General features: G+C 32.2%; 1 protein-coding gene across 10 annotated transcripts in view; it reads right to left on the reverse strand.

Moving 5' to 3' along the window:
* LOC132748579 (kelch-like protein 5) overlaps window positions 1-22311 on the reverse strand; it is an 89247-nt gene that overhangs the window by 12731 nt on the left and 54205 nt on the right. For 9 of the 10 annotated variants that reach the window (XM_060738198.1, XM_060738197.1, XM_060738196.1 and 6 more), the window contains 3 exons: window positions 15601-15923; window positions 6924-7120; window positions 5511-5723 (listed from right to left, as the gene is read on the reverse strand). In XM_060738198.1, the coding sequence (XP_060594181.1) occupies window positions 5511-5723; window positions 6924-7120; window positions 15601-15874 (684 nt within the window). In that variant the 5' untranslated portion in view covers window positions 15875-15923. Of the gene's footprint in view, window positions 1-5510; window positions 5724-6923; window positions 7121-15600; window positions 15924-20385; window positions 20509-22311 lie in introns of those variants that run through there. The other variant, XM_060738194.1, reaches the window with a different exon arrangement.

Raw genomic sequence — 22311 nt, forward strand, 5'->3', positions numbered from 1 at the left:
ATGGCTTAAAGTAACATTAAATAAATATGTAAAAATATATTTGCCGTCGGCCTAAAACCCAAGCATTCTACAGTTTCATTAACCTTTTTAACAGTATCGTTATAAATCTCATCAAATATTGTTCATAAATAAGGATTTTAAATGGAAAACCCCACGGTAACACTAAAGTACGTATACGAATTTTAACATGCAAACGAAGACTATAATCAGCTCGTGTATGCGCTATGTCACGGTATTATCGTTGCTATCCGGAACACAGCAAATATAAAATTTTCTTGTGCAAACACACTTTAACAGTTTAAGCTTCACGGTGCATTAGGCATGGGGTTCAGAAAAAGTTATCATCACATAAAAAAGATTAAATTTGTATGAAAATATCCGTTACAATGCGGAAATATACCGTTAAATTAGGACTACTACTTATAGGCATGTTTGTTGATTTAACATTGATGTACGGATGATTAGAAGGCGGAGTTTCTTATGCAAACAGAAATTGTACTTCCGAATTCGCCACAATGAGGTTGCACATTTGTTTGCCAATAAAACTCCTTTTGGTAGTCTGGACACCAAAATAAGATCTGGATTCGATATGAAACCCAATTTATTAATGAAATGTCGTTATTTCTGTTTTTATGAAATTTATTAAATGTAACTTTAAAGTATGAGTGCTGAAACTGAAAGTTCAAAATTTTTCCAACATTCAGGAAAGATAAGTTTGCCTAAAATCATTGAACCACAACCAAATTCAAACTTAAACTGCTTATTCCTAAGATGTATCTATATTATTTTCAAAGTGAAAGGGACATAACTCTGCCAAAAAATCATCAAACCATGACCAAATTCCAACTTGACCTGCCCATTCCTTTGACATATCCATATGTCAAATTTAAGTTGAATATGTAACACTGTTGGGTAGATAATGAACAGAAACTGTAAATTTCATATTATTTTCAAAGTGAAAGGGGCATTACTCTGCCAAAAATCATTGAACCATGACTAAACTCCAACTTGGCCTGGGCATTCCAAAAACATATCCATATGTCAAATTTGAGTTGAATGTGTTGTACCATTGGGGAGATAATAAACGGAAACTGAAAATTTCATATTACTTTCAAAGTGAAAGGGGCATAACTCTGCCAAAAATCATCGAACCATGACCAAATTCGAACTTGACCTGTATTTTCTTATGACATATCCATATGTCAAGTTTGAGTTAAATGTGTTGTACCGTTGGGGAGATAATGAACGGAAACTGATAATTTCATATTGTTTTCAAAGTAAAAGGGGCATAACTGTGCCAAAAATCATCGAACCATGACCAAATTCGAACTTGACCTGTATTTTTTCATGACGTATCCATATGTCAAGTTTGAGTTGAATGTGTTGTACCGTTGGGGAGATAATGAACGGAAACTGAAAATTTCATATTATTTTCAAAGTAAAAGGGGCATAACTCTGCCAAAAATCATCGAACCATGACCAAATTCGAACTTGACCTGTATTTTCTCATGACATATCCATATGTCAAGTTTGAATTGAATGTGTTGTACCGTTGGGGAGATAATGAACGGAAACTGAAATGTTATATTATTTTCAAAGTAAAAGGGGCATAACTCTGCCAAAAATCATCGAACCATGACCAAATTCGAACTTGACCTGTATTTTCTCATGACATATCCATATGTCAAATTTGAGTTGAACGGAAACTGATGATGACGGAATGACAGAATGACGGAAGGACGGAATGACGGAACAGCCCAACAGGGTAACACTATTATGCCCCAGCCATTACATGGCGGGGGCATAAAAATCACACTTTAAGAAGGCTGTTGAAACTGGAACTATATTCCCTATATGTACTGTATATTTATTTAGAAGTATGTAAGTAAACATTCAGAACTATTTACTGTATTAATGAAAGCAACATAGTCTCCAGGGAGCTAACAAGAAAGCTGAGATTTGGTGCAATAAACGGCAACAATTCAAGAACACTATCCAATTACTATTGATCAAACCCCGAACATTTTCTCCACATTGTATTAAAACAATACTTTCTGTCAATTAATTTGAGGAAATCTCATTTTCCACGCTGGATTACACAGTGGGAATGTTTTTATTATAGGTCTATCAAGGGAGAATGATGTATCTTTAACAATGGGAATCTGGAGAGATATTTCTCAAACCACTGTCATTCTGTCTATAATCATACAATATTAAGAAAATCTCAAATATCTAAACAGTTCTGGAATACATTTGTATATTCTAGTACTAGGAGAAGATTATAATGTGAAGAGACACACTGTTGTCATATGTGTCATCTACAGACCATTCTGGTTTGTTTTGTTTTGTTTTTGTTTTTTTGTCATTATATCCTATATCAATAGACCAAGTTAGATGTGTCATCGTTCCTTAGGGAAGGTCTCTGGAATTCACTTCAAGTTGATCTTTGACTCTTTTTAGGAAGTTAATATCTACATTTATGATTTAAGAGAAATTTAGAAAAAGTCTTAACATGATCTGATTTTATCTAATTGATGAAAAAATGACTTCAGGCACAGTCTGGAAAAAAAAAAACTGACTGTAAACAATAAACAACAAAATTGATAAAGCCAAGTACCAATCTAAATCAAAGTCTGATTACACATAAATTGTATTTGATTTTAAAAATCTTTACTTTTTGTAATCAAACACTGAAGAAAATTTTATGACCCTAAACATTGATTGTACAAAAACTACAAATAAATAAAGCCAATTATCAAGTCCAACACAATTCTAAGTTGACACCAATGTAATTAACAATCATAGATCTGAATAAAAATTCCCCTACTCTAAATGACAAAAACACAAGATATTACAAGCAGAACCAATAAAATAAACATAATATAGCAACTGTCTCATAAAATATTTATGATATAAGCAATTACCTATAAAAAATGATCATATTGGTTCTATATATCAGAGGTAAGGAGACAAACTGTGAAGGGAAACAGTGACTATATTAGTCACACAACTACATACATGAGGTTTCAGTAATCACTTCTCTCTATTCTTAACTTTGGTCAGAGGAAAACTGAACAAAAATGAACCTTAACAAAAACATACATGGTTTTTGTCATTTTTTTGATGATGCCAAAAATATATAGAGGATATTTGTTTGTTTTGCATGTAAGATCGAAATATAATTTCACTGAGTGAACACCAGATGCGATATTTTCACGAGTGGCGTAGCCACGAGTGAATATATAATAGCTGGTGTTCACGAATGAAATATATTTAAATCTTATATGTAAAACAAATAAATTTTCTTTTTATTTCATGCTTTTTAAGTGATTTTAAGTATTTTTTACTGATTTTGCCGCGTAACGTCGCGCATTCTCCTTTGTGACGTCATCACATCATGACGTCACATCATCAATTTTGAAATATAGTTCTGCTAAATTTCTCTAATTTTGTTACATTTTTAACATGATGTATGATGACATCGACTTTCTTTTCCTAAAGAAGCAAAATTTACGTATGACGGCATTTATTTCTGCGTGTTATTCCATTTAGTTATGATTTTCTTTTCATCCGCATTCAGATATAGTCCGGCTACAGTGAAAATTATATTTTATAAATTTCACTAGTGGTTTATCAGAATATAATCATCTGATATATTACAATAAAACACTGGAAAGCATGAAATAAATATCAAATCACAACAATATGTTCCACATCACATAAAATGAGAAGTACATATTAAAGTTAAATTAAACTAGCGGCCTTCCAATATAATCTGATTTAAAATTTTCAATGTACTATAAATTACTTTGATGAGAATTTCATATAAGTGAACAATAAGGGATGGGTGTTGGAATGAATGATGGCAAATTGTATGTGACAGATAGGCAAGTCACACAGAGAAAAACCTATGCTATATGATCAATTCTAGGATATATTCCTTAAGTTTTCATATTCAAATATTCAGGATAGAAAGTGAAATAACAATAAGGAAGGGGAACTTCTTTCTTAGCCAATTTTCAACAAATTTCACATCATTTTCATTAAACTGAACTTCCCTCTTAGTAATAATTTTCCCAAATAGTGTTCAAAATTTTGAGCGAGGCACAACCTAAGCAAGTATATTGAGATACTTAAACGAGATGATTTGCAACTTATTCAGAAAAGTATATCATGATTGTTAAACTTGAGAAAAAAACCACTAAGAGGTTATATATCTCATGAAGCTCTTAAAATACAAGCTTTACGTTAAAACACAAGAGACTTGGTATGGTTTCAATTGATACTTTCAGAGCCACATGGTGAAAAAAAAGTGTAAATACAGATATTACTCGCAGCCCAATAGTACAATAAAAAAGTTTCGAAAACTCTGCTTGGTGACTTATGAACAAATCTAATTTTTTAAAGAGGCATTATGATTTAAAGAGATGTGCAACTCTTCCACAATGGCAAATATGAATCTTACCAGGTCTAGAAGCTGATAAGTCTGATATTCGACATGAGTTGGTACATACCAGTCCTGTGGAGACATTAGAGAAAGTCTGATATTCGACATGAGTTGGTACATACCAGTCTTACAGAGACATTAGAGAAAGTCTGATATTCGACATGAGTTGGTACATACTAATCTTTTGGAGACATTAGAGGAAGTCTGATATTCGACATGAGTTGGTACATACCAGTCTTACAGAGACATTAGACGAAGTCTGATATCCTACATGAGTTGGTACATACCAGTCCTGTGGAGACATTAGAGAAAGTCTGATATTCGACATGAGTTGGTACATACCAGTCTTACAGAGACATTAGAGGAAGTCTGATATCCTACATGAGTTGGTACATACCAGTCCTGTGGAGACATTAGAGAAAGTCTGATATTCGACATGAGTTGGTACATACCAGTCTTACAGAGACATTAGAGAAAGTCTGATATTCGACATGAGTTGGTACATACCAGTCTTACAGAGACATTAGAGGAAGTCTGATATTCAACATGAGTTGGTACATACCAGTCTTACAGAGACATTAAAGGAAGTCCAATATTCAACATGAGTTGGTACATACCAGTCTTACAGAGACATTAGAGGAAGTCTGATATTCAACATGAGTTGGTACATACCAGTCCTGTGGAGATTTTAGAGATAGGTCTGATATTCGACACGAGTTGGTATATACCAGTCCTTCTGCAACATTAGAGAAAGTCTGATATGTTTTAAGTTTATAGAGGTACATGCCTGTGGAGACATTAGTGGAAGTGAGATATGCGACATGAGTTTATAGATACATACCTGCGGAGACATTAGAGGAAGTGAGATATGTGACATGAGTTTATAGAGGTACATACCTGCGGAGACATTAGAGGAAGTGAGATATGTGACATGAGTTTATAGAGGTACATACCTGTGGAGACATTAGAGGAAGTGAGATATGTGACATGAGTTTATAGAGGTACATACCTGCGAAGACATTAGAGAAAGTCTGATATGTTTTAAGTTTATAGAGGTACATACCTGTGGAGACATTAGTGGAAGTCTGATATGCGACATGAGTTTAGCGAGGTATTTCTTCCTGTTGTTAATATCATGATTGATCCACATTACTAGCGCTGAGTAAATTATCTCCTCACTCTGTATATTGAGATCATCACTGGATAGAAGCTTAGCTACCTCATCTGGTGGCAGAATAAGAAATTCCTGGGTGTTCATCACCTCTCCAAACCTTTCCTATAAACAGAAGTCAAAACTTGAGAAACAACACATTTTTTAACTAAAATCCTAAATGTTCACCCTTTCACTAAAACTTTCTAAATCACTATAAATAGAAATCAATTTTTAAAAATAAGAAATCAATATCAAGTTGATAATCAAGTTGTATATCATCTGATCTCAATATCAGTTCAAATAGTCATTTTTAGGCTAAGGTTTTTATTACATATTTGCTTCCTGTCTAAACATCCACACATTTCACTGACACTTGTATACCATATCTGTTAATATTTTTTTAAGAAAGATAAACAATAAGGAGAGATTATGATTATACTAATTCTAAGATATGACTCATGTAGTTCTGTCACTTACATCACATACACAAATGATATAATCCATTACCTTTCTAAAGAAAATATCAAAATAGATGGGGAAAAAATACACACTTAACAGTATTTTTCAAGTACAATGTAGTTGATAAAAAAAACATTTATAGTATTACCGTACATATCTTTTACACCAGAGTTAAGTGAAGTGATATCTGTTAGTTGCTAATAATTCAATGAGGATATAATAAAATGAAAAAAAATCTGGTGATCTGATTTTCCTCCATATGAAATGAAACATATGGTCAAGTTAATTTATCTTTTCTTTGGCCTTGCAAAGTTCAAAGTGTACCAAGATTATATGAAAATAAAAGTGATAAGGTTTAATCTAATCTGGGGTCCTCAAGTTCACGATCATCACAATAAATGAAATCTCAATTGTTTTATGAAAATCTCTACATTGTCTAAATTATTATGCAATATCTGCAATACTGTTCAGAAACTGTATCACAGTGTAATATCCCCCAATACTTTGCAATGACAGCATTACTGTGCAATGACAGCATTACTGTGCAATGAAAGCATCACTGTGCAATAAAAGTAATTTTGTGCACACACCTGCAATGCTGGCAATAACTGTATGATACACCTCTGCAATATCATATTACCAAACAATTTTTGCATTACTGTGCAATACATGCATTTTTGTAACTGAACCAAAGATATGTGAAATAAGGTGCAATAGCTGCGTTTCCATGTAATATAAGTAATATAAGAGCTCTTGTGCAATATTTCCAATACAGGCAATAACAGTTTTACTCTGCAATATCCATTTTGCTGTTGTGCAATATCTATAATTGGTCACAATGTTCACAATACACTTTTGTCTTACCATAACATAGTTATTAGCAACTTTGTAAAGATCACAGCATCCCTGAGCGTCAGCAAACTGTCGGATACCTATACAGTTAGACGGATGAAGCTGTTTCATAAGGAAATTACAGCAAGCCTCTACAACTTCTGACAGCTGTAACATACATGCTGTCGACAGCAGATTCTCAACTGTATCTTCTCGGAGTTCTATTGAGCCTGAAAAGAGAAATGATAACATAGTTCATAAATTATATTTTGCACATTTTATAGGATTAGTTCTAACACACATTTTTTTTGACTTTCTTTTGTTAGCAATATTTGAACTGTTGTTTTTTTGAAAAGCTATCATAATTGCTGTATGTTAACATATCATATTATCACATATTGACTGTTTTTTGGAATTGAAGTATTTAAAATGTGATTTTTGTGTGGCGGTCTGGCTGAGTGGTTAACACTCAGACTAGTAATCTAAGGATGGCTGCATCCGCGACTGTGTTCAAACCCCATCAATAAACTTATTGCTTCCAACACTATCGAACTAGAATAAATTTGTATAAACTAATTGTGATTTTTTAAGTTGTTCATTTACAATATTGTCTACTTCAAGTATTTTTGATGCTCATATACATGTGCGTATATATAAAAATAAATGCTTATATATAAAAATAAATGCTTGAATACTCTTTATTGTTTGGTATATATTGTATAACCTAAAATCCTAAGATTTTAACATAACATTTTCAACTCACATATGCTTTAAGTAATAAACATGTGATAAAAATCATCCATATTTTATTTAGTTTTCTCTCTTCATCTTTACCCAGCTGTATGTAATAAAATAGGAGGAAAACATGACTGTGTGCAAGAAATTAGCTTAATTGGTTCAGTTAAAAGGTGAAAACATAAAATTAACCAAGTTCTCTGATCCTCCAGATATTCATTCACTACCCTGACACTCACTTGGTGTTTTTTTTGCTAATCATAAATTCGCAGACTATATGAATGGCTTTCAGAAATGTATTTGTTTATATTAATATATATCATATTTTTAAGCTTACCATGTGAAATGAGAATATTATCTTCCTGCTTGCAGGCAAATTCTCAGACAAAACAATACTATTTATGAATGTTATAAACATTTTAACACAGAGATTATATTTCAGGTTTCATTGCTGGCAATGAAAATGCATTCTCCAATAACTTGACAAAAGGCTTTGCAAAGCCCATTTGTTGAGCCCATAAAATACGTTCCTAGCTATTTTTTTTTTGTAAAAAAATACTTTTTCTTAAAATCATTAGCTGTTTACATTAAAACGGAGGGAGTAAAATTCTGGATATATAAGATGGAAACCATGGTAACAATGTAATATATCATATATATATTACAGATTTTTATGAGACAGTTATTATTTGAACTTTAAACCAGGAACGGAAACTTTTCATATTAAAACATGACATATAATAAACCATCAAGCCTCTTATTACCATTTTAAAGATATTATAACATCTGGTAACCATGTAGACTATAATACCACGGAAACATAAAAAATATTTTACTGGATACCTTAACATGTGATGTATCATATTAAACAAAACAATTAAATCTTTACTGAGACTTATTTACAAATAATAACTTCAACCTGTATTTACATGTATTAACATCATGTGTTTGAAATTAAGTTATCTGTAGAGTTGGAAATTATGGCAGTACTTGGTAGTGCTTGCTGCTTGCTTTCACTTTCACCTTGCCAGAGCAGAAGTACAGAGCGAATGACCATAGAAATTATTTCATGAAAGTGACCTGCACCATCTGGGAATCGAACCAGGGTTGCCTGATTTATAGTCCAACACTGTACCTTTTGAGCTAACTCAGGGTAGTCTGGCAGTACTTGGTGGTGGGTGATATTTAAGGCCTTCAGGCCAGATCAGAGGTACAGTGCTAAAGACTGTAGAAAGAATTTTATGATCAACGATAACAAGAGTGACCAGCACTGTCCAGGTATCGAACCTGGGTCCCCCCATTTACAGTCTAATGCTCTACCAATTGAGCTAACCAGACAAAAGTTCAAATAATAAATGTTTCATATCAGAAGTTTTAAAGTCATGCCACTGTGCACACATCCTGGGTCTGCTCAGTTTTTGTATATTGATCTTTAAATCAATAAAACTAATCATAGACTGCTCAAGTCAACAAAATAACAAGTTCAAGGATTATAGTGACTTATTCACACTGAGATAACAGTTTTTATCTTGCACATAAATTTATGGTCTACCGAATATGATCAATTAATTAATAGAACAAATCTTATTGACTTATTTTTTCATTTAATAGGTACCTGGTACCGTATCACAATTCATTTGGAGAAGTTTCCAGGAGAAAGGCAAAGAAGGAAGATTTAAACTAGCACAGAGAATTCTCTTATACTTTGCATGATTAAAGAGAATAATAATTGACACAAATTTATGACACAAATTGGGTGATACCATCTTAACTTTTGCAGTTATCTGCTATAAGTGATTTTTTAAAAAATCTTTTCAATCCTTTTAAAAATATATGTACATGTACTACTATGTTGTCCATGTATGATGAACAAAGGTTCCAGAATTGTAATTTTCCCTAAACCAATTAAAGCTGAACTCAGAACTTAGTAAAAATCATTTCATTGACAAATTGAAAGTCAAAGAAGCTCTAAAAATTGAATTAGATGAACCTGGTCAGTCTCTTGTTCTCTCACACACTAGCACTTTGAACTGAAGGTGCCAGTAACATAGAGCCAGGCCAATTTGCATATCTGTCCAGTATAAATAAACTTAAATATATTGTTGGCTTTAATAACTTTTTGTCATGATATATATTTTCAGTATCACCAAAGTTTATAATGGACATTAAAGGAACTCAGCTGAGGTCCAAAGTCTAAAAACATACTTTTACTTTTTCTTATATAGATCAGCTGGGGCATTTAAAACAGCAAGACATGCAGAATATAATTAAGGAATATAGTCAGAGGAAATCAAATTTTTCCTATTTTCGGCCTCAGATTTGAGTGAAAACGCTTTTCAACTTCAGATCATTTTTCTAAGAATATATAATTACATGTATTCTGGAAAAACGAAGTGAATGAATGATCTGAAATTTTGCATATAAGTTATTGGTCTAGACTTTCATCAGATGAAACATTAATCTTAAAACTGCTAGCTGGACAAGTGTATCTAAGTAATTCAAGAAGTTAAGAGAACTGTTATGTATTATACCACATACAATGTTAAAATTACAAACATATTTATAAATACATGTCAGAATGTTTGACACATGGCGTTGGTATTTGAGCAAACATTTGATGTCCTGTGTTAGTACAAGCTGTAAAAAATTTAGGTTATCTGGTGCCTAGAAGTAATGTGGGAGGGGTACTATAATTCCCTACAATAAAAGTTTAAAGTATAAACATATTCTGCCCTACAGGTTTATTGCAATTATCCCCAACAGAGATAATTGACATGTGAAATTTCTGTTAAGGAATGTCTTGAAGTCAAAGGAACATTAGACCAGCCCACACACTATATACAAGCAGGATCTAAAAGGTTTTGTGGTAATTATTGTAGAAAGTATTTTTCAGTATTTAACACAAATGCAACAGCATTAAATGAAACATCAGGAAAAAGAGATACTTAATTCAGTACTAAGCTAATGTGTTTTTTTTCTTCATCTAATCCCGGGGTACAGACAATATTTTACACATAACTGAAATGCAGTGAACATAGTGGACAGTCAAGTTCAATGCGAAACTTTATAACAGTAAAAAATTGTTGCATCCAGGGAAGTTCTGGATAATAATCTATGATGGTTTGATTTGACTTATCACTAGGTAACTTTTGTAAAATGAAGCAGGTAAACTAATTTAAAACTTGTTTTGTAACCATATGATATGTCAACATGCAAATTGTTTAATCAAGATCTCAAAGCAAGGGACATAACTGAAACTAAAAAACTTCATCCTGAAGAACATAGAGAATTTCAGATGCCGCAATCTTGTTCTCTGCTCTAGTTAAATTCATTAAAAGTTTCTGAACAAGACATGAAAAGATGAATAGCATATAAAGGGCTATTACTCAGTATTGTTTCAGCAGAATACATATATGTTCCTCATATGTATAACTACATGTCAACATATCACTGCAATGTTTCTATAAAATCCAGTACAAAGTTTCTGCTCAATGTTTTTAATTAAATTATAATGTCATTTTGAACAAAACTGCTGATTTAATTGGACCCAAGCTTCTAAATCAACCTAGATAGAGACAATGATTTCTGACAGGCATGACACCACTAAATATTTCAAATCAGTTACAAGCACATTAAAATGCATCTATACCAACATTGTGGTCTCCAATTTCCACTTGTTAATTGAAACAGTAATCAATCCTCTTTGATGAAACAGGCCCTAAATAAAGCTTTAATTGAAATTAAATGCATCAACCCACTAAAACATATTGTATTCTATTTGATTTATTCAGAGCATTGGCCCTCAATGAAAAAGCTTTTTGTAATTATTTCAGTTTTACCATTTCCAGAACAGTGCATTTCATTTCAATAATTGACAGTAAATCTATAATTTGATATTCTGGTAAAAAAGTGTACACAATACAAAGTAGGACCATGGTCATGCAAGCGCATGGCACACGTAAACTTTATTGTTGTTCTATTGATTCTGTACTTTTTTAATAGATTGAACGTCTGCTACTGTTTTCTAGTATTTTCTATTTTTCTATTGTTCTCATTGTTTGAATGTCCGGTTTTTTTTTTACTTCTTGTCAAACTCATGAAAAATGCATGATGGGTACAAGTTAGTCGATGACATGAAACAAATATGACCATGGGGGAATAAATTGCTACCAATACAGAAAATGAACAATGTTTTCTCTTTAGTTATTATTGTTTACATTTATGAAATGGAAAATTTAGGCAAACAACATGCAACCTTTCATACTTTATTCTCCATAGACCCCACTTCAGAAAGTGCATGCTACTAAAGAATTGCATTACTTCATTAAAAATCTAATTAAGCAAATTGATTCCCTTCCATTTGTAACATGGAAAACTTGCGGTTGAATTATGTTTTACAAATGAAACAAATACAGTCAGTAAATCAGTATCCTTTACAAAATGTCAAGTAAGTGAAAGTATGACATTTTCATGTGTTTAAAAAAATCACTGTGAATCATGGATCCAGTCACATTTAAATTTAAGCAAATACAATGTGAAATTAAAAGGACTTCACTATGACTTTTGATGTGATGTCACTGGAAATTTTTTTTCCGAGATTTATGTACAATTTGACGATGGTTTGGACCAGCAACTTGTTTGCAAATTTTAAGGTCATTTCCCCACAACATTTTTAAAAAAAAAAAAAAATAAAAATGAAGAGTTCTGCAATGCTTTTCACTCAAATTTGGCTAAGAATCGCACAAAAAATTGATCTGTGAATATTATTTTGTTTTCCTTTGCAGAATTTTTCCATTTTAAAAGATTCAATTGATATTAATTGTTTTGTAAGATTTTCAAATTTTATACTTTTAGGCCTTAAAAGGAGCTCAGTCGAGTCCCTTTAACTAGTGTGCTTTATAATTTTAACAGACAAAATAAAAATAACTGAATGTAGAAATTAAAGAAAATATCATAATAGTAATATAAAGAGTAAAAACAAGTAAAGTGATGGTGTGATGTAGAATTAGATAGGAAAAAAACATAACTCTTTAGAATAACCGAAGGTTCAGACTCATTCATCATCTAAAAGCAACTAATCATTCCTAATCATTTTTAATGCAAATAATAAAATCCTTTTATTTTTATAAAGAGATAATGAGATAGGCTTAATCATCATTAAATAAACAATTAAAATGATGTTATGGTTATATTTCCTTTTTATAAAATTAATGTGAAATCTCACAAAGTAAACATCATTTATCATAATTAACTTAACATCTTTGCAAACAAAATAATAATTTCGTTTTATCTTCAGTGTACTTTATTTGTGTTTCCAACCAATAGAAAATTAACAAAGTATGTAAGATATCCATGTAAAATATGCATCATTATGGTGAATTATCATTGCATGTGAACACGTCTGTCTGTCTGTATTCAATGCACAATGAAGGTCCATCTGCTGCTTCAGGCACAAAAATTAACATTTTGCTATAGTGACAAACATTTGTGTAAAAAAGCATCTAAACATGTTTACAGCATGGTAATTTATTAAAGCATCTGAACATGTTTATAGAATGCTAATTTATTAATGCATCATGTTTATTTGAACATGTTTACAGAATGGTAATTAATTAAAGCATCTGAACATGTTTACAGAATGGTAGTTTATCAATGCATCTGAACATGTTTACACCATGGTAATTTATCATTGCATCTGAACATGTTTACAGCATGGTAGTTTATTAATGCATCTGAACATGTTTACAGAATGGTAGTTTATTAATGCATCTGAACATGTTTACAGAATGGTAGTTTATCAATGCATCTGAACATGTTTACAGAATGGTAGTTTATCAATGCATCTGAACATGTTTACAGCATGGTAATTTATCAATGCATCTTAACATGTTTACAGCATGGTAATTTATCAATGCATCTTAACATGTTTACAGAATGGTAGTTTATCAATGCATCTTAACATGTTTACAGCATGGTAGTTTATCAATGCATCTGAACATGTTTACAGCATGGTAGTTTATCAATGCATCTTAACATGTTTACAGCATGGTAATTTATCAATGCATCTTTATCATGTTTACAGAATGGTAGTTTATCAATGCATCTGAACATGTTTACATCATGGTAATTATTAATGCATCTGAACATGTTTACAGAATGGTAGTTTATCAATGCATGTGAACATGTTAAAATAATGGTAGTTTATCAATGCATTTGAACATGTTTACAGAATGGTAGTTTAATAAGCATCTGAATATGTTAACAGAATGGTAGTTTATCAATGCACCTGAACATGTTTACACCATGGTAATTTATCAATGCATCTAAACATGTTTACAGCATGGTAGTTTATTAATGCATCTGACCATGTTTACAGAATGGTAGTTTATTAATGCATCTATTTATAAGATGACAATGCTTTCATGCATTTGATTTTTCACTAAATTAATATGCCAAAGCATCTGAACTATTGTTTTTGGTTTAGTTTAACATCATTGCTTAATACACCACTATTTATACATGTTAACTTTTAGTTTCTAGGCTTTCTGTCTGTAATCAATTATCTGATCTTTCCAGAATGAGGGAGAGCAAGTAACCTAATAAGAGATCTGTATATACAACTTGTAACATTATTAAAGTTTGCTTGCATTAACACAAAGTAAAAGTACTTGCGTCACTGTACCACCCTCATATAGGCTGTCTCATTAAATATTAAAATCAAATTTTGTACAAAGATATATTCCTTCAAGCTACATTCAACCCTTAGATTACATTATAAGCTCCTATTCTTATCATTTAAAGCAACACATGCTATTCTTACAAAATGATGAGGTCTGTTTTAATGTTTCTGTACTTTTGCAAATCAATATTTACAGGAAACAAACAGGTAAATTTTAAAGAAATTAAGTTATTTTTGGGGACTTGTCTTAAAGTATTGCTTAATATTGATCTTTGAAAAGAATCAATCAGTTCAAATGGTTTGAGACATATTTTTAATGCCCAAAGATGTCATTTTTACACCACACCCCCTACAGTGTAAGACAGGGTCTTTCCAGCTATATTGGCATAAATTGAGAAAAATACCAAGCATTTTGGGAAATTTGAGAAATTTTAAAATTTGAAAAACTACCTAATAATTATGACTTGTATATCACTTGTAAGGCTTTTACTTTTGTGTATGATCATGTAACCTGCCATTTCTTTTAAAACATAAGTTAAAACAGATCAATTTTTCTCAGAAGTGCCAAAGATATAGAATGTACTGCAATTTCTTTTTACACAATGTCAGCACAGATAGTGATATCCAGCTCTTAAATAACTGTTCTGTGGAAATTTAGCAAAGGGACAACATCACCACAATTACTGCCAGGACAAATATTCTGGTCTAGTATTGGCCCTCATTGTAACTGATTTCTATAATTTTTAATCTGAGAAACAATCCTTACCCAAACAAAATTTGTTAAGGTGTTGGGCTTGTAAAAGAGACAGTCTGATATGACAACACCCAAACTTCTTCAGAAAAATATTATCACATCAATCATATCGAATGAGGTGAAAGGAAAAGGTGAAAAGGTTGTGGTTTAACACTGAGACATAATTACAGACATGAGGGTTGCCAGAAAAGAGTAACAGAAACTGGTAGAGAAAGTGGTGGTGTATTTGCTGCCAGTTCATCAATGATCAACTCGCCACTGATATTAGTTTTACCAGCCAAAAACTCTCTCTCACATTAAAACAATCTCTCACAGTAAAGAATGCCAAAGATTGGATTACTGAAACTTGGAGAAAAACATGAAATTTCTGTGCAATGCTCACCTGTGTAAGCACTTTTATCAGTGTTTATAAGGGCCTACTAGTAAAATAAACTATAAAACATGTTATCATAATACATAGCATTTAAGGTTCATCAGTAACTAAATAGACAAAATAAGAAAATAATGTTGAAAAATGAAGAATAGTTATATAGGGACCTCACCTGTGTAAGCAAAATTAACAACAGCAGCTAATGCATCAGGATCTACTTCTTTTATTTTAACTTCTTCCATTGACGCTTCACGTACATCATTTGTAAACATTGCCGCAAAATAGTCCGATGCAGCACTGAGCACTAATCTGTGAGCAGGAATACGGCGTTGCCCAGCAACTAACACAACGTCACAAAGAGAATGTTTTCTCACATATTCTTCCATCTTTTTCATCATCCGTTCGGCATGATTCATTGAATGAAATGCATCGCCAATGTCCTCCATCTTTGTGTTGTTAAATGTGTTTGCCGCATATGTGTGGTGGACCAGGTACCTTAAACAACACAACATTACACATTAAAAACATGTCTGGTGTAATTCAACAACACCACATTACACATTACATTATGTCCAGGGTAATTCAACAACACCACAGTACACATTAAAAACATGTCCGGTATAATTCAACAACACCACATTACACATTAAAAACATGTCCGGAGTAATTTAACAAAACATCACATGTTAACAGCATGTCTGGTGTAATTCAACAACACCACATTACATACTAACATTATGTCCAGTACTGTATTTCAACAAAACATTGCATGTTAACAGCAAGTTCCGGTGTTATTAAACAACACAACATTTCAAATTCAACATGTCCAGTGTCATTAAACGAATCTCTATATCCTTAATAACTTTATATATAATTCATAAGGTGTTACATTTCTTCTATTAGATAGAAGGCAGTGAAATCCAGTTTTGTAAAAAAGTTTTTTTAAAGTATTGACCTGGCTCTGAAAATTACATATACGCCTGAGAAAGCATGGTATTTTTTTCATGCCAGAAGGGTTTCATCTTTTATTAATCATCAATTAACTCCTGATAATTTTTTTTCTTCTTCATATCTTGCTGAATATATTTATTCCAGCAGTATGGTACCAATCACATTCCCACAAATGAAAATATTTGGAATGTAAATATCTAAGTATTTATGAAATGAAAGAGGGCTCCATGGCAAATAAAGAAGGCTTTCTGTGCCAAATTCTGTAAATCGAGGGAAAAAATCCGACAACAACATTTCTGATGGTCTGGCATCAGTTTTACACGTTTAAGATGATCTATTCAACAACATCACAAAATGATCCATTTTTGCAAGTTTCTCAATTACGTACCATTGTATATATCATTTTTGTCTGACCTCTACGAGGTACGACTTTCACAACCATACATCATACAAAGACAAGCATGTTTGATAGATTGTCTGGACATTTTGGACCACTTTTTCCCTTATATTTTTTTTCGCAACTATTTTAACTGGCCTAACAAAAACTGAATATTTCCTTTAATACTTATAGCAAACAAATTCACCATATTCAACCTGAACTGTTTCTAATTATATCAATTTCTTTGAAAAAGAAAAGGCATTTCCACACTTGATTTAGATGCTTACAGTAATTATACATCATTGTTTTTTATACATACTTTAAAATAGCCTACTGTTTGATAACTTGAACTTCATTAAAATTACTTTAACCTATATCATTTAAGATACTAGAAGCAAAGTAGAGAATAACACCATTATAAAAATCAAATAAGTTTATCAAGTACATAAAGTACATGATTTAACATTTAATTTTTTTTTCATCACATAAAACAGACCCATCATAGACAATACAACAGTGCAAACAATAAATGGGCAGTGACAAAGGAATCAGACAAACATTTGTTTTAACATATGTTTAAAATGACAATCTGATAGATGTAATGATGAACCTAGTTTATATGCTAATATCAGTAATATAGCAAGGCTTGTTAGCTGTGACAATTATCATAAACCACATGTAAAATATGACACTTACATAACATAGAATTTACTCTTTGACACAATCATGTGAACCACAAAACAAACTGAAACCTTTCAGTGTGCACTGACAATAACTGAGAAATTAAAACATAGTTTTAGTGAAAGGAAATCATTTAAAGCAAAACTCAACAGTAAGAATATGTTAGGACAAAAAGGGCAATCATAAACTTTGAGGTATTGTGATGCGGTGGTGAGAAAGGATTAAAATCTACATAAGGTTGAGGGATATAATTGACAAGCATAGAAAAGCATGTCATATGTCACTCAACATTATAGCTCATTTAGAAACGATGATTAACAATTTAAGTTATAATAAATGGCTTCAGTCAATGACTTAAAAACAATTAAACAACTAGGGAACACTTATCTTTATCATCAAAGACAGCATTAAAGTTGATCACGGCTCTTTTACCCAATTTTCTTAACAATTCTGTAAGTACTTTTTAATGATTGAGTAACGTTGGGAAAAGGTATATATATTCTATACTTTATTATATATACAAGTATTTACTTAGTCATAATTCTGTCAGGGAAAATCAGCAAACAGTTGCCGTACTTCTTTCATCCTTTCTTCACTTCAAAAAACCAGACAGGTTAATATAAATAATTTCACAGTGCACTTGTAATCATGGGAAATGGACTCGAAACTAGTAAAAACTAGAACTGCCACTATCATGGCTTGAATACCCCCGCATACCACTTTGTCAGAATCAACAGTGGCCATTTAGAGCTCAAGGACAACCTCCCTGCAAAATCTGAGGTTATGCCAGTGCATTGCTAAGTTATGTATTCTACATGCTTCAAATGTGAAAATGTCAAAATCAATAAATTGCGGACAGGACATTCTTTAGCAATTGAGAAGAAAAGCTTTTTTTTGTCAAGGTCCCTGTGACCTTGACCTTTGACCCAGTGACCTCAAAATCAATAGGGGTCACCTTATAGTCATGATCAACATCCATGCCAAATATGAAGACTGTGGGTCAAAGGAATCTTAAGGAGTGGACAAACTTTTTGAAGTCAAAGTCCCTATGACCTTGACCTTTGATCCAGTGACCTCAAAATCAAAAGGGTCATCTACTAATCATGATCAACATCCATGACAAATATGAAGACTGTGGGTCAAAGTAATCTAAAGTTATTGGGCAGACAAACTTTTTAAAGTCAAAGTCCCTGTGACCTTGACCTTTGACCTGGTGACCTCAAAATCAATAGGGGTCATCTACTAATCATGACTAACCTCCATGCCAAATATGAAGACTGTGGGTCAAAGGAATCTTAAGTTATTGGGCGGACAAGCTTTTTGAAGTCAAGGCCCCTGTGACCTTGACCTTTGACCTGGTGACCTCAAAATCAATAGGGGTCATCTACTAATCATGATGTACCTCCATGCCAAATATGAAGACTGTGGGTCAAAGGAATCTTAAGTTATAGGGCGGACAAGCTTTTTGAAGTCAAGGCCCCTGTGACCTTGACCTTTGACCTGGTGACCTCAAAGTCTATAAGGGTCATCTACTTATCATGACTAGCCTTCATGTCAAATATGAAGACTGTGGGTCAAAGGAATCTTAAGTTATTGGGCGGTCAAGCTTTCTGAAGTGAAGGCCCCTGTGACCTTGACCTTTGACCTGGTGACCTCAAAATCAAAAGGGGTCATGTACTAATCATGACTTACCTCCATGCCAAATATGAAGACTGTGGGTCAAAGGAATCTTAAGTTATTATGCGGACAAGCTTTTTGAAGTCAAGGCCCCTGTGACCTTGACCTTTGACCTAGTGACCTCAAAATCAATAGGGATCATCTACTAATCATGACTAACCTCCATGCCAAATATGACGACTGTAGGTCAAAGGAATCTTAAGTTATTCGGCGGACAAGCTTTTTAAAGTCAAGGCCCCTGTGACCTTGACTTTTGACCTGGTGACCTCAAAATCAATAGGGGTCATCTACTAATCATGACTAACTACCATGCCAAATATGAAGACTGTGGGTCAAAGGAATCTTAAGTTATAGGGCGGAAATGAAAAAAACGACGGCCGGACGGACGGCCGGACGGACGGCCGGACGGACAAGCTGATTCCAGTATACCCCCCTTACAACTTTGTTGTGCGGGGGTATAAAAATCATATTTACCAAACATCTGGAAAATCTTATACAACTGTTAATTTTTCTTAGAATATATAACTAAGCATTTCTCAGAAAATACCACCTCTGGGAAACTCTCCACTTGAACAAAAAAACGTACAACACTCCTTTATTGTCTGTAACTTATTATCTCCACATTGAAGAACCACAAAAACCTTATCTCCAAAAACTGAAGAGTATTCAAATTGTAAACAGTGTTTTACAGTATCAGTTTTCAACATCATGACTTCTGAAATGTAATGATATGATTACAGACAACTGTTTTCAAATTTATTTGACTTGTTTATAAATTATTTTACTGCCATTTTCTGCACAAGATCACAATATGAGCATTAATTTTCTGTAATTCACCATGACATAAAAGTAGAATGCTAGCATGAGCTCAGCTTGACACCCTGATAATGTCAGTCTTATCTCTACAAACCATGCCTTCATTTTCTCATAAATTAATTTCATTTTGTCCCATGAAAATTTGACAACTTCATCCTAATGGATAATATCTGTCTACAATAAAATTACATTCTTGAAATATGGACAATTTTTCCCTGAAGGAAAAAAAATAGTGCAAACATAATAAATTTGAAGGAATAATTTTGTTAATTTAACATCTAAAGAAAATGTCACTATAACAAAATTTTTGGTGATGCAAAATCTTAACAATTTTCTTAACACTTCAACTATTTCATTATGCATTTTCTAAAATAGCTTCAGATCTAAAAATAAACTCTAAGCCCTTATTAATTGAAGTTTAATTGCTTTGAGAGCATATAAAAGTAAGCTCACCGCTGTTTGTTAAAATTTAATATCTGTATTTTATGATACATCCAATTTTAGTGCACCACTATCCTCTATAATATAAGTTCCCTTGTTAAATGATGAACAGAATCTTAGATACTTAAAGCTTGTGACAATAGTTTTATTTGCTTTAAAAGAATATATCTGTCAAGGTCATACATAAGGAGGATTACATATACTATGATATTAAGAGACTGTAACAATAAGAGTTGCTTTTTTCTTTCTCCCATCATTGTTTAAAGATCAGACTTCATTGCCTTTGTCTCGTATAACCTTTATACTATACAATGTCTGTGTCAATTTGTATTGCACTTTTTTCCCCTTATCTATATGAAATGTGATGATATTTTGTCAAATGAATAACTATGTTTTATCTGATTTAATAATTGTTTTTTTTTATATATGATAATTACGAAGCTTGCATTTTTTTATGTAACTTGTACTTGCATCAAAATTTTTACTTTATCTCTTCTTTTTTTTACAGTATTCATATATGATTTATTTAGGCGTCAAACTGCATGGCTATGAAGAATTTTTGTATATTTATTTGTAAAGGTTTCTAAGCTACATTTAAGCATAAATTAAAGCCATGTATTGAGATTGTTTAGATAACAAACTGAGTCATCATTTCTCTTATCTATTACATGACCTTTTATTTGTTTGTAGTCTGATTTATCATTAACTATTAAATTATTCAAAAGCTACAAAAAGGCACTAATATTCAATATATGCAAGAACTGCATAGAGCTATCATTTTGAAGGTAACCAATTATATCAATAAAAAATTTCTTTTTCAGGACACAGTGCTGTAATAAATTTGTATTATTACCTCCCTTTAAACACAAAAATCAATGTGTATTACCTCCCTTTAACCCACAAATCAATGTCACAACTGCCCTTTAGCACTTTTAATTTACATTTCTATAAGAAAAATTTTTATTGGTGAAAAAATTCAATATATTTACAAATGTTAATTAAGTTGTGTTGGTAAACAATTAATACAATCAAACGCAGGTATAATGGAGCGATTGTTATCAGCATTAGTTGATCAATGGCAGTCAGCTGATCTCCATCAAACTTCAAACAACAGATTCTTATCAGTTAATAATCACCTATTTCACTTTTTCTCCAGTTTTGTTTGCATTCAAAACATCAGGGGTGTCTGATATCTCCAGTCTGGAGTTCCATTACAAAAATAAGAAGCAGAGATTTATTGTATCTTTCAACTTTGATAAATAAAGCACTTAATCTTAGATTTTTATTTCCCTCTTAAAATGCAATTAAGAAATAATATTTGAAAATGTAAACACTATTTTGAAATGTAATGAAGTTGGGAGTTCTAAATTACAATCAGTTTTATTTTCCACTTCTGCAACTCTAGACTATTAAATATAGACATAGTTAAATACTGTTTACAATTTAAATATCCAAGACATGCTATCATATTGCAAATTATTCTTTGTCATGATAGTTGAAACAGTACTTAAATCATTATTTAGGAAACTTGTCCATTAAAATATATAACTCATTTTACATTTAATTTGAGTGACAGCTACACTGAATGTCATCAGATTGTTTATACTCCCACAATTCAAAGAAAATTTCCAAGCTTATCACTAATCTCAACTATTCAAACAATCCATCAGGTAAGTAGTTGTTGGTGTGAAACCTTGTATGCAGGTGGTTTTACTGGTAGGGTTAATTAAAAAAAAGGTCATACCAATGACCCTTACACTAGATGTTATTCACTGGGTCCCCCAACATTAATGGGCTATGATCAGCCTGTCATGTCAATGTGGCAGCATTACCAAGTGGTTACCACAGCACACTATAAGGATCACTAGTCCAGAGGGTTCAAACTTGTTTGAAACTTCATACACCTATTGCTCATTAAATTTTACACTGGTTGATTCC

This window comes from Ruditapes philippinarum, unplaced genomic scaffold (assembly GCF_026571515.1).
Source record: "Ruditapes philippinarum isolate M1 unplaced genomic scaffold, ASM2657151v2 ctg1019_1_1_1_1, whole genome shotgun sequence".
NCBI classification, from domain to species: Eukaryota; Metazoa; Mollusca; class Bivalvia; order Venerida; family Veneridae; genus Ruditapes; species Ruditapes philippinarum.